This window comes from Vulpes vulpes, chromosome 2 (assembly GCF_048418805.1).
Source record: "Vulpes vulpes isolate BD-2025 chromosome 2, VulVul3, whole genome shotgun sequence".
Classification (NCBI taxonomy): Eukaryota; Metazoa; Chordata; class Mammalia; order Carnivora; family Canidae; genus Vulpes; species Vulpes vulpes.
Window position 1 is genome coordinate 89,294,334 of NC_132781.1, and position 14,246 is coordinate 89,308,579.

Below are 14,246 nucleotides of genomic sequence, written 5' to 3' on the forward strand. Positions count from 1 at the left end.
TTCTCTTTGTTCATTTATTTTCTTTCTTAAATTCCACATATAAGGGAAATCATATACGGTATTTCTTCCTCTAACTTATTTTACTTAGGATAATACTCTCTAACTCTATCCGTGTCATTTGTGAATCGCAAGATTTCATTATTTTTTATGCCTGAGTAATATTCCATTGTATATATACTATATGTCTTTATCCATTCATCAACTGTTGGACACTTGAACTATTTCCACAATTTGGCTGTTGTAGATAATACTGCTACAAATATTGGGGTGTGTGTATCCCATTGAATTAGTATTTTTTATTTTTTGGGTAAATACCTAGTAGTGCAATTGTTGGGTTTTAAGGTAGGTCTCTTGTTAACCTTTTAAGGAAGCTTTAAACTGTTTTCCAGAGTGGCTATACCAGTTTGCATTCTCACCAATGAGTGCAGGAAGGTTCCCTTTCTCCACATCCATGCCACAATCCGTTGTTTTTTGTGTTGTTGATTTTAGCCATTCTGAGAGGTGTGAGGTGGTATCTCGTTGTAGTGTTGATTTTTATTTCCCTGAGGATGAGTGACATTGAACATCTTTTCATGTATCTGTTAGTCATCTGGATGTCTTCTTCAGTAAAATGTCTATTAATGTCTTCTGTCCATTTTTAATTGAATTATTTATTTTTTGAGTGAATTTTATAGATTCTTTATATATTTTGGGTGCTAACCCTTTATCAGATATGTCATTTGCAAATGTCTTTTCCCATTCTATAGGTTGCCTTTTAGTTGTGTTGATTGTTTCCTTCATTGTGATGCTGGTTTGCTTTAGTCATCATCTTGTATGTATTTCAAAGATAAAGTTAAGTGATCTCCATCCAGAACTCTTTATTCACAGTTTCATTACCTTGAAATCAGTTTTCACTTCACTCATGTAATTTGATTTCCTCCTAATGTAAATGCAAACATACCCTTCAAATGTAAAATCACAAACGCTTCTACTTTCAGGAGAGTTATGCCAAATAATTGTCATTTCCTTTGGTAGAGAAACTGTGTTTTATTTTATATTTTTAAATTTCTAGAATTTAACCCATAGGTTTTGCTCAGTAAAGTGTACTAGTAAAATTGTGAATGAACCCATGGCTATCCATATTAGCTATTGCATTGTTATATTAGATTTAGACAAATAAAGACATATCCTGGCTTGATAGATGTTAATGAGTTTTTCCTGAGGCTTTTTAGTAATGTAATGTAATGTTAGGTATTTAATAAGCAAGATAAAAAATGTGTACTGTACAGGTTGGGTTTATGAAATTATAAGATTTAAATTTTAAATTTGGTTTTAAGGGACTTAAAGTCCGATTTAAAAATGTGTATATAAAAAAATCCATGCTATGTGTCAAAAGAACTCTGTGCACAAATGCCATAGGGAGTTAGCAGAAGTATGAAATATTGAGTGCTATGGTGTACCCCCAGTGGAGCAATGGAAATTTATCTGTTCTTCTGTTCTTTGAAGGAAATACAGCAGTTTTCTAGTGACATTCTGGAATAATACGCTTTCCCAGGAAGAGAATATATGAAAGGAAGAGGCCATAGTCACATGTACATGAAATAGAAATAATGAATCAGGGATTTGAAACAATTTATTATAAGATAGCACTGGAGAGATTGTTACAAAGCACTTTATTAGTGACCTCTGGGACTTTATTCGGTAAATAATGGAGAAATTGTTAAAGGTTTTCAAGAAATATGATTGCATTTTTTTAAAATAATAGTTATTCTTTTACCTGAACTCCAAAATATAACTTACAGTGGATATTCTACATCTTTTCTCCTGTGGAAACCAGTATCACTAAAGCATATTATCCTTGGTAAAGTGCAGTCTGTTTCTCTGGGTGTTTTCTGTAATGGACAGTTCCCATTTGTATACATTCTTCTTTTTCTTAGACCTGTGGTCCTTGCAGTGTTCATTCACAGTACTTTTTCAAATGCAAATAATAGTCCTATGCTTGTGTTTATTTTATCTAGCAAGTTTTTTGTTTGCTTTTTAAAAGATCTGGTATTTACCAGGCGGTATTCTGGTTTCTAGACATTTGGTAGATCAGAGATTGGCAAACCCTTCACAGGGTCAGATAGTCAATATTTTTGTATTATGGGTCACCGAGTTTCTGTTGCAAATATGCAATCCTGTCAGTGTAGCACGAAAGTAACCATAAGCAGTATATAAGCAAATGAGTGTGGCTGTGTTCCAATAAAGCTGCATTTATAAAAAGCAGGTGGCCAGCTGAATGTTGGCTTGTGGGCTGTAATTTGCCAGCCCTGTTCTAGAGAACCAAACAAATAAAAATGCCTGTCATCATGGAGTTTCTGTTCTAGTATTTTTCATATCTAAAATTCCTTCTTCTCTGTTTTCTAATCATAATATTTGGGGAGAGGCACAAGAGTCCATCTGGCCCTGGACAACATGGGTTTGAATATGTGAATCCACTTATAAATGGGTTTTCCCCCTATAAATATAATACAGTACTGCAAATGTTTTTTGTCTTCCTTATGATTTTCTTATTAACATTCTCTTTCCTTCATCTTACTTTAAGAATACAGCATACATATAACATGCAAAATATGTGTGTTAATTGACTTATATTATCGAGAGCAGTTAGGCTATTAGTTTTTAGAAAATCAAAAAGTTATATGCAGATTTTTTACTGCATTGGGGTCTGCACCCCTAACTCCACATTGTGCAGGGGCCAACCGTATATACTAGTTTAGTTAGTTCAATGTATATGTTACTGAAGAATTATAGCCAATTTGAATTTCATGGAACTAGTTCATATAAGGAAAGCTTTATTCAGGGCTTGTGTATTTCTGATCATTGTAGAATTTTGAAATTGATTATCACTTTACAAAAAATAAATATGCTCTTTGAGTATTCAATTTTAATTTACTTCTGAGAAAACATTTAACTTTATTAACTGAATCTGTATTTTGTCTGAAAGTTTTTAGTTCATTCTTAGCTGTAGACTTGTTTAATAAAGGACTATACTAAATACATTTGTTTTAGAATAGTGTAGCTTACATTTATTTTTATTTATTTATTTTTTAAAGATTTATTTGTTTATTCATGAGACACACACACACACACACACACACACACACACACACAGACATAGGCAGAGGGAGAAGCAGGCTCTTCGCAGGAGCCTGATGTGGGGCTAGATCCTGGCTCCTGGGATCATGACCTTTGCCAAAAGCAGCTGCCCCACTGCTGACCACCCAGGCGTCCCTGTGGCTTACATTTAGATAAATCTTCTTTAAGTGTAGAAGTATGATGCCTGTAATCTCTGCCCTAAGCTGAAGGATTTCTCTGCTTTCTTTTTAATTTAAGATTTTATTTTTATTTATTTGATAGAACAGGAGCAGGGGGACTGGCAAGTAGAGGAAGAAGCTCTCTCAGCAGAGAGCCTGACATGGGGCTCGATCCTAGGACCCCAGGATCATGACCTTAGCTGAAGGCAGATGCTTAACTGACTGAGCCACTCATGCACCTCAGGATATCTCTACTTGTTTACTTTTTGTTGTTGTTGTTCTATTTTATCTCCTCTATTAAAGATTTAAAAAACTAAGTTGTTTTTTCTTTTTAATTTGGGACTTAGTTGAGCTTTTTTTGTTTGTGCCTGTTGTGATGGTGGCTATAGTTCTCAAGGATCAAATGTAGGTAATGGCTGGCCCCCCATGAATAGTGTTCAACGAGGTGATATGGTCTTGTTGATGGTATCCCACCCTGCCCACGCTGACTCTGACTTCACCACAGTTGTGGTGTTTATACTGTGTCAGCTTTTATTAAGATGAATTATGATCATTTCCATACAGCTGGGTGGCTGTTGTGGGAGCTTATTTTATCAAAGCAAAACTCAGACTAGCTTAGCCAATTTAGATGTCAATAAAACATTTGTTACTTATTTTTGGTTTTATCATTGGTTGTAATTTATACTTAGAATTGAAAATGTTAACATGTATGACTGAGTTTGTTTTAATTAAATGTATAATTAGGCTAATAAACCTTGTAAAAATGTAGTGGTGCAATCCTTAATATAATCTAAGCAGTTAAATTTCTAATTATACATCCAAACTCATGTACAAAGATGCAGCATTTCAATGGCTTGCTTTCTGTGACTGTAGTCTTTGCTCCACCCCCTTTTGTAAGAAACATTGCTCAGAAGCCAGGAGAAAGGGCTTAAAGAAATATGTGTATGTTTGCAGATATTTATTATAGGAAAATCATTCAGAAGTGAGATTTTTACATAGTGGACATAGTACTTTTCCCCAAAATTTTGAAAAAAAAAAATAGGAAATAGTAGAAATTGGGCAGGCATGGGGATGTTTCAGATTTAGCAGAAAAAAAATCTGTGTGCTCTAAAAGTATATGTGCCAAGTTGGGTTTACATTAGATTCACACAGGTAAGGGAGGTTGTTTTTATATCCCCAAACCCTACAAACACACCTTCATAAATCTGCCTCTCCATATTAATAAACGCACTGCCTCTTTCCTCCTGTGTCTGTTTGTGCATTTCATCTGGGGAGTTCTTCTGGACTGTAACCCACCCAGAGCTCACCCCACTGTCTCTTTTCTCTCCTCCTCTTCCTATTTTTTGCAGAGTGACTTCTTCTTATGGAAAATGGTTGTCCCTGATAAGGAATTTCAGTACTAACTGCCTAGAGGAAAAACTATTCTCTATCCCAGCATATGGACATGCCAAAATGTCTGGGACTTCGTTAACTTCATTTATGTCTCTAATAAGTGTTACAGGGACCACAATACTATAGGCAGTCAGTTCTTTATTACTCTAGAACAAATACTAGGTGCTGGTTGAATTTGCAAAAAACATACCTAAAATTTATTTTTAATTATACTGTTGGAGATGGCTTTAAATTGAATGTGGGAGGCATGGAGATCTATGTGCTTGCATTCACGTTTTTCAGGAAGATGAAAGTGTTACAACTTCCTGTTGATTTCCCTTCAGAGGGTACTTTTCATTCTCAGGCTCGCTGTTATGTTGTCAGTTCAATTCTCTTGTGAAGTTTTTTTGATAGTTCCTTCCCATTCTTTTTGTAATCATTTTCACCTAGTGAAGCAAATGAGATAATTTTGCAGATTGTACCACTTTACTTTTAAATTAATCCATTCTTTTTTGAGAGAATGATTCTAATAGTGTGGTCAAGTATTTAGAAATCAGCAGGCTACTAACTTCTCCTTAATTCAGTCTGTTCTGTTGATTCCCTGATCACTTGCTGTGTTACTTAGGATAAAATTCTTCCTCCCTGCCCTCCCTTCCCCAGTGGGTTTTCTAGTCTTCAGCACTGAGAAAGAAGAGTCTAAGATTTTGCTGCTATTTTAACAACTTTGGATTCTAAAAGCCTCATTTAATAAACTTCTGTTTATGTTCCATATGAATGTGATGGTGTATTTATTTTTGATTTGTATTTTTCACTGCATATTAGGATTACTGATGAATTAGGCCATATATGAGGACTTATTTGGAAAGACAGGCCATTGAATAAATGAAGCATGCCATGCTTTTTTTTTTTTTTTTTACTGTGAATTATTATTCTAGAATGATTCCTGGGGGAGGGAGGGAGTAGATTGTAAAAGAAAAATGATTATCTAGATGAATATAAATCCATAGACCTACTCATCTGAGAAATATTGGTGCTACTTGTAGAATTAAATTATGTATTTCCAAGTTGTTTTATTTTAAACTGTGGTAAATACTGAAAGGAGCTATCTGGGGTAAATTTGTAAATTTAAACAAATGATCAGTACTAGTTAACTGCTGAGTAATTTTCATTAAACACAGTCTGTCTCTTGTCTCTCCCTCTCTGTGTATAGGTGTGTATATGTATGTGTGTGTATGTGTATATATGAATATATATGTATCAAAATATTCTATAGGCTATTTGGAATACATAAAATATTTCAGAATACATAAAAGCGTAACCATTATTCATCACTTTAGATTGCAGAAATTTTGTAACCATACTGAGAAATAGCTCATGATTTCACCAATTTAGAACTAATTACTTAACTGGAGTGACTCTTGGAAAGGCATACTTTTACTGCACACCAAATGCATGCACCCTGCAAAGTGCTCTTGGTCTGTAGAGATAGCCTTTAGCAACAAGTGTGGTGCCTCATGTATGATTGTGTTGTGATTGTGGGTGGCTGAATCATTTTTTCCTTTAAGCTGTTCTTTTATATGGTTGCTTTGAGGGTGAAATGGCCAAATGTCTTCTAGTTCTCATACTGTCAAGAACTGTGATTTAATTTGATGTCTCAAATTATTTTGTCTCATTCAACAGAATCATGGATATATCTTAATTAATTGATTCCTTTCTTAGAGCACTTAGTCAATTGCACATAGAAACACACACAACAGGGAAGTGTTAGGAGACAGATCATGGGCACAGATGACATTTTAACAGTAACTTAATAATTATTGGTGTGTGTTGTGGGATCTCTTTCTTCCAAATAGGACTCAGACCATTAGGTTGCTCATACTTTGTTCTTCCCTTTGAGCTGAGGGGATTTTTATATTTGTTTAATTCCAATATATGGTAGTGAGTAACCAAACATTACCTATGTAATAATGTTTTTATCAGTCACTAAGACTTTTAGACTCTTAGACTAGTAGGTACTAATCCTCAAATGGTGAAATTAAAAAAGGCGATTTAAATGTTACCTCCTCTGATGACCTTTGCCAGTTGGTGGACTTGACCTTAGAATAAAACATGCTGTACTATACTTAACAATAAACATTAAAATGAAGTAAAAGAATGACTCTGTAAATATTCATGAGGGAAACAAGTTGAAGTTACAAAATAACCAGTGAAAAAGGACCTTTTGCTTTCAAGTTTATTTCAGTTCAATCATAATTTGGTGTAAATGACATCTTCATGAAGAAAAGGATCTGAATCTAAATTTCTTTTGGCTCATTTTCTTTTTTGCAGAAAGTTTCTTAGAAATGTGAGACTTGTTTGCCTGAGCTAAACTCTTGTGGTTTTCATTTGTCAAGACCTTGCTACTATTTAGGTGCTTGAGCCTGCGTTGCTGAATCCCATCTTCTCCATCTTGCAGGAGCTTACAATGCACTAGTAGAGATAAGATGTGTATATAAGTAACAATTACAGAGAATTACAGAGATAAATGGCCATAGGACAGATAAGAATTACTGTAAACGTTTAAAAGAGGAGCTGTCTATATGGGTATCTTTTTCCTCGAAAGCCTATATAGGGCATGGCAAATTGTATTCTGTTGGAAGATATATTATCTATATCTGAGCTATTGGAAATATCAACTTTAATTTTGGCAGGTTTCTAAATTTGAGTATCTATATGGATATTATCTCTAAATATGGGGATTATGAAAGAAAATCTAAGCTTTGGACAGGCCCAAGATAGGTTCATAAAAATTTTTAATATGATCATCATACAGAATTTATGCTAGCCATCAAGTCAGTCACAGCACCAGAACTAGGTAAAGATTCCTGTTCTTTGTACTGTGGTCAGATAATGTTGGCCACTTGTCAGGGTATCTAGAATATTCTTTCTGTCAGTCAAGATATTAGTACTCTAGACCAAGTACCCTACTAATTTTTGCTTTTTTATCTCCTTATTGGTCTCTAACAGTTCATTCAGGCTTTTCTTTCAACCTGCAGTTTTAGCACACATTGATGAGGTTTGAACCATTGACATTTGAACCTGTCACTGGCTTTCTCTTATTTGTCTCTAAATGGGAATAATGGCAACGAATTTTTCACTTTTGGGAGACCTAACAAGTTTTGAAATTTGAGACGCTTAGGCACCATCAAATTCAGATGCCAAGAATCAAAACTTTCCTCTTTTTCTTTGCAAATGTACAATGCGCTGAGGTTAACCTTTCTTTGATCACCTGCGCGTGCACGGTGAACCAGCCGGCTTAAAACAGAAAACTGCCAGAGCTATCCACAAGTGCACGCTCTTCTATGCTCCACACTGCGATATCTAGTGAACCATCAGGCAAGCTCTGTTTGAAGCATTTCTAAGCATAGAGAGGAGTACATAGTTTGTTTCAGAAACATAATCCTGACAACCAGAAACAATTTATTACATTTATTGAAAGGATCCATTTCTGCACTTCATTTATATGGTTGTGCTTTTTGTGTTGGTGTTATTTTCAAGTGTATTAATAACGATTTAATGTACTCCTTTATCAGGAAGTCTTTGTAAATATAATACCAGCATTAAAGCAGTAGGGCATTGTGCATGGTAGTAGAAATATTACATGTGTAATGATTTGCATTCTTAATGTTCCAGAACCCTGGGGTTATTAGTAAAACGATTGGAGAAAGGTGGTAAAGCTGAACAAGAAAACCTTTTTCACGAAAATGATTGCATTGTCAGGATTAATGATGGCGACCTTCGAAATAGAAGATTTGAACAGTAAGTGTGTGCTGGCTGCACTGCTGTTCTTTCATGCTCGAGGCATGAGAGAGTGTAGTCCATTGAAATGCTTCAAACAACATGTCTCTGTCTTTATACTAGAGAGGAGTATTTTCTGTCATTATCTAGCTTTTAAAAATTTAATCAAACTACAGGTAATTACTACCATTAGGCTATATTTCAAAATGCCCTCTGACTGACAGAGCGCTTCTTAAAATATTATGGGCCCAATTTATACTTCACAATTTTGCTATTTCCTCACCTTTCAGAAAATTTGCCAGCGTGCTGGGCTTTATTATATTTTAACTCACGTTCCCGACTTTGTTGCATGTAATGATTCATCTTATAAATAAGCAGAAAAAGCTCCTTTGAACTACAGTGTGGTCTGCCCAATTTTCTTTATCCTGATTTAAGTCATTACTCAATTAAAAAGATAAAAGTTGTCCAGTTCCTCTAAAATAGGACAAGAGTGAGCAGAAATCATAAGGATTTCGTGTGTGAGATCTGAGTCATGAATGAGCGTGAGCTGGAGCAGTTGCTCAGGCTGGTCGTGGACTAGCACCAAGACCAAAACTCTTCACATTTTAAGTCACTGAGGCCACACTGGTTTTCTTAAGAATTTTGCATACACTTGTGTTAATTTTGCTGATAATGGATAGTTGACTTCTATAGTTTTCTAAATATATTTATTTCTTCAAAAACTCAAGTGGCTCCATGTAACAAAATGTAATTTTTAAATGTATTGGATAATGTTGTAGAGACAAGATTGTATTTAATTTCTTTTCCTATTGCAATTATAATACCTCTATTGTGCTTAAAACTATGTAATAATCTGTGATTGAGTACCTGGTATTTTATCTGTAGTTATAGATAATTTTCTCATTTTTATTAAGAGAATAAAAAATTTATATTTGGAGAAAACAGCTATGCTTCTATCTGAGCTTGCAAACTTGATTGATAAATGGGATATCAGGATTTTGTTTTTCCGTTTCAACAAAGTCTGGCAGTTCTTGTTGCTTAATTAGTATACTTAATTAAGCTCATAATATCTTCTAGTCTGCCAGTCTTAATTTGCTAATTTTCCATTCTTTCTCAAACCCAGAGCACAACATATGTTTCGCCAAGCCATGCGTACACCCATCATTTGGTTCCATGTGGTTCCTGCAGCAAATAAAGAGCAGTATGAACAACTCTCCCAAAGTGAGAAGAACAATTACTATTCAAGCCACTTCAGTCCGGACAGCCAGTATATGGATAACAGGGGTGTGACTAGTGCCGGACTTCAGGCGCTGCCCAGAGCACCCAGATTGAACCACCCACCCGAGCACATAGACTCGCACCCCCGCCTACTACCTCAGAGCACACACCCCTCCGGAAAACCGCCGTCAGCTCTTGCTCAGGCCCCACAAAATATATTTAGTTCAAATGTAAGCAGTGGTTATAATACGAAAAAAATAGGCAAGAGGCTTAATATCCAGCTGAAGAAAGGTATGACCCACCTTGTTTTGTTTTATGGAGTTTATTTTAAAAATCAAATCAACTAATCCATTATTATAAGAAAGAACGGTTATAATGACTTAAAGTATTGAAAATTGTAGTTTTTATGCTTTTCAGATTCATTTTGCTGTGTCAGAAAGAAAGTGAGGAGTTCAGAAAAAATAAGGCTTTAAAAACAAGTTTCTGTGAAGAAAGTAGCAGCCACTACTGTGATTAAGATTTTTGGTAACAGAAGGAATTGGTTTCAGGATATAATTAAACCCAAAACAATAGTGAGGACTAGACTGTTTGGATCACCCCACTTGAAGTGCAGACATAGCTCTCAGAGAGGATGTGAGAGCTCCTCCATATGAACCCCATCATTTTGGTAAGGGCAAGTGACTGATTAATTTGAAGCTGTCAGTGGTTCGTGATAGAAAGTAGATTCACCGAGCAGGTGGCTCCTTGTCTGCTACTTAACCAGAATGTTACACTGCTTTCCTTTTTTAAGATGACAAGGGCAATTTAATGGACCTTGCTAATAACTCTTTATTACGTGATGCCTTATGTCAATTTTTTTATGTAAGTATCCCTTCCATAGACTATGCATCCTTGTGTACAGGAAGTGTACTTTTCCATTTTGTTCTTGACTTAGTGTAGGCTGCTAGGCTTGATCTTCTGATTTCCAAACACTGTCCCCTCCAGGCACTGAGTTACACTTTTGCTGTTAATTATCCATTTTAGCTGAGCATTCTGATGTATTTTAATGTCATATCTTTCAAAATGATATCATAAAGAGTATTTCTCTTTTTATGAGTTCAGCCAACTCCTACAGTTAGGTGGAAATGAATCCAAGAGAGGTAGAGTGATTTCCTCAAGTCACTTGGCTGTTAGCAGAGTCCTCCTAGACCATTTTCCATATCCTGACATTTAAACCATTCTTTCCACTTGGAGTAGGGTTTACAAGGTTGTAAAGTCTGAGATTCCTATTTCCTTTCTAATTATATTCTTTCATTGAACTTTATGTGAACCACAAACTCCTTATTTCTGGTTACTGACTTTTAAGCTCCAAATACTTGGTTGACATGATCAGGAATTGACAGCTTTGCTCCATTTTTGAAACATCTTACAAATGCAGAGTAATATCAGCATAAAACCCCTTTTAGCTTTATTCATTCCTAGATGAGAAAAATATCAGAACCTGTCGTCTTCTTTCTCTACTCAAATGACAGGACCTTGTTTTTAAGCAAAAACATAATCACAAATGGATTATATAAAAACTAAAATTCTGCTTGGGATCTCTCAACAGAGGGAGGAAAAATAGTTTCCTTGGTCATTGTCATAAAGATATTAGTTCATAAATATCTCTGCCCTTTTACACTAACAGACATATTTTTATTTAGATAATTACGTTTTTCACACAATTATATTTAACAACTGATACAATATGAACTTTTAAATTAAGTGAAATTTTATTTGCCTTTAATAGAAGCATTCTTTTGAATACAGAAATTAACAGTTTTATTTTAATAGCATTTTAAAAGATATGATTATGTTGACACAGCTAGTTGAGAAAGACTGTTCTCAGTCATCGAGATCAGAAAAATGGGAACAGTGGCTTTCTTTTAATGTTTTTCTGACTTTGAGTATTCTAAATGATAAAGAGTCTCTCATAGCTGTATCTTGATGTTAATTTACTGTGAGAATGTGTGGCAATAAGGCAGAAACCAACTGTGTGTTCTGTCAATACTTTGCAAATATTTTATATGAAAATTAAACTAAGTTTATAATAAATAAGAGTGAAGAATGCTGATCCTTTTTTATTAGTATGAAATACAGATATTTTGATAATAATGAGTATCTGAGAATTGAACAAGCCTTCATTGTAGCTCACAGATAAGATTTTTTACCAATTATGATTGTTGCATTTAGCATTTTTAATGAAGAAGCGCATCAAAAACATAGGGTGTGTCAATGTTAAACTTTAAACTCAGTTCACAGTGAACTGATATGCTTTAAATGACAGTTCTTTCATAAACTGAGATCAGTTCTATGTGCTAAAAGGAGGAGCCTTCACTATAATGATTCTTAGGTATAATTTAAGAACCATGTCATATAAACATGACAAAATAGAATGACCCTTATGTACTTGCTTCCATAATTATGATTTCTTAATATTTATTGCCATTTTGCCATTCTCAAATACCCTGCTGTTTTGTAGAAATTAGCTTTTTAATAAAGTCAAAGGAGAAGGTCTGTAATCTGTTTCAGTCAGTGCAAAATGTTTTGTTGGCTTTGCTAAATGAAAATTGATATCTATTTATCTTTATTTTAAAGGTCACTGCCTAAACTTTTAGCTTACAGATTTAGGGGTTATTGCTGATATTTTAATAGTATTGAGGTTCATATAACAGTCTTTGTAGTTCATACAAATTAATATTGCAAAAAGAATAATTTAGAATTCTTTCTTAATAAATGTTATTGCAAGTCATTAGAGCTTCATGAAAGCACAGAGACATAAGGAAAGGTCCCAGCAGAATAATTAGGAAAATTTCATATAGACAAGATGCCATTCAAGTCTTCAGCACAGAAGACTCAAGAAATTAACAATCCAGGCACATTAAAGTGACTTCAGACTTGAAGTAAATGAAGGTTTTGTTTGAATTTGAGAATATATATATGATAAGTTTCGTTACAGGTATAACTACGGAGTGTTTTCTTCATGTCAGCTTTGTTTCTTCTTTCATCCACGTTTTCATTCATAGTTACTTGCCCATATTTATTTACCCACAGATTTGTACTCTTGCTTCTAGTTTTGTACTGAGTGCTGCATTAAATTAATGTATTCTTTCATAGAATTTTCACCTTTACATAGCTCATTTTCCCACATGAGCAAGTATTTGTCCTAGTATCATTTCAACTGAAATGGAACCTAATATTCTAAAAAATAATTTTTAAAAAAGCTCCAGTAGAAATTAATCATTATTAGAAGTGTTATAAAAATTGTGTGATTCCCTAGAAATTTGTTGTAGCCTTTACATTTTTTCTTGGCTCATTTTGACTTGTTGCATGTTGGTTCTGGTAACATATAGCCTCTTTTCTGTACTGTATTGCACTTAGGAATGCTTGTCAAGAAAGCTGCCGAAGAACCTAGAATTGAAATTATACAGACCACCACAGTTATCTGTAAATGCCTTATTAATTTCAATACCTTTAAGCATAGTGTGATGGTGGTGCTTAGACTTGATAACAGTGATCTGAGATGGGGTGTTCCCTGGGTAATTTGCCTTTGTTTTTTTGAATTTTATTTATTGATTAAGATTTAGGTGAATAGAAGAGAACTAGACAAATATGGTTCATCCTGTCAGTAAATAGTTTTAATTATAGTTTTGGGAAGTTCTGTTATTTAGAATAATTTCTCTTTTCACTATTTCTTTTTGGTCTTCCTGATCATTTTCTCTTTCCTTCTCCTCCTCCTACACTTTAAATCTGGATACCATTATTACACAATATTAATTGATATTTGAGATACTGTGGGTTTTAACAGAATTTTTTTCTCACATGGTGAAATTACATTTATTTCACATCAAAATTTCAACCAATTTAAAAACTTTTAGCAGTCATACTTGTATATTACCTTTCATCTGTCTTGTACTAGAGTCCCGTTTCTTTTTAGATTAAAGAATTTTTATATGTAAGCCACTTAAACCTTCCATAATTTAGTCTATTTTGAAAAAGCTATTCAAACTTTTAAATATTAAAAGCACTATAGGCCCCTGTGAAAGTTACAAAATGTCAAGCTGAGGTAGAGAAGAACAAATCCTTTACACCTGTGAAATTCAAGGTATCTCATTTTATTTACTTTTTTTTGTTGTCGTCAAATTTTTAGGTACAGAAGGCTTGGGATTCAGCATCACTTCCCGAGATGTAACAATAGGTGGCTCAGCTCCAATTTATGTGAAAAACATCCTCCCAAGAGGGGCTGCCATTCAGGATGGCCGACTTAAGGCAGGAGATAGACTTATAGAGGTGAGTGACTTCTCTATGTCAGAAGTTCCATAATTCTTAAAAAGTTCTGTTTTCAGGGCTCAATGCTTTTTCACATCTTCATTAATATTAAATTATTTATTTTAGCAGAAATATGCATCATAAAAGTATATTTATGCTTTACTTCTACTTGTTTCCATGTTCTTTGATGAGAAATATCTTTTCATTGATGTACTCATAAATTTTTAGTTATTCAGACATTCGGTTTATGAGATAACATAACATTTGTCATTATGTAAGTACAATATCTGTTAGGTTATATTTCTAGATGGCTCTAAA

General features: G+C 34.2%; 1 protein-coding gene across 50 annotated transcripts in view; it reads left to right on the forward strand.

Moving 5' to 3' along the window:
• PARD3 (par-3 family cell polarity regulator) overlaps positions 1 to 14,246 on the forward strand; it is a 646,585-nt gene that overhangs the window by 377,751 nt on the left and 254,588 nt on the right. For all 50 annotated transcript variants that reach the window (XR_011999915.1, XR_011999914.1, XR_011999912.1 and 47 more), the window contains 3 exons: positions 8,319 to 8,444; positions 9,547 to 9,932; positions 13,810 to 13,949. Coding sequence is in view for 45 of the 50 variants with exons in the window: in XM_072749213.1 (XP_072605314.1) it covers positions 8,319 to 8,444; positions 9,547 to 9,932; positions 13,810 to 13,949 (652 nt within the window). In the remaining 5 variants the exon portion in view is untranslated. The remainder of the gene's footprint in view (positions 1 to 8,318; positions 8,445 to 9,546; positions 9,933 to 13,809; positions 13,950 to 14,246) is intronic.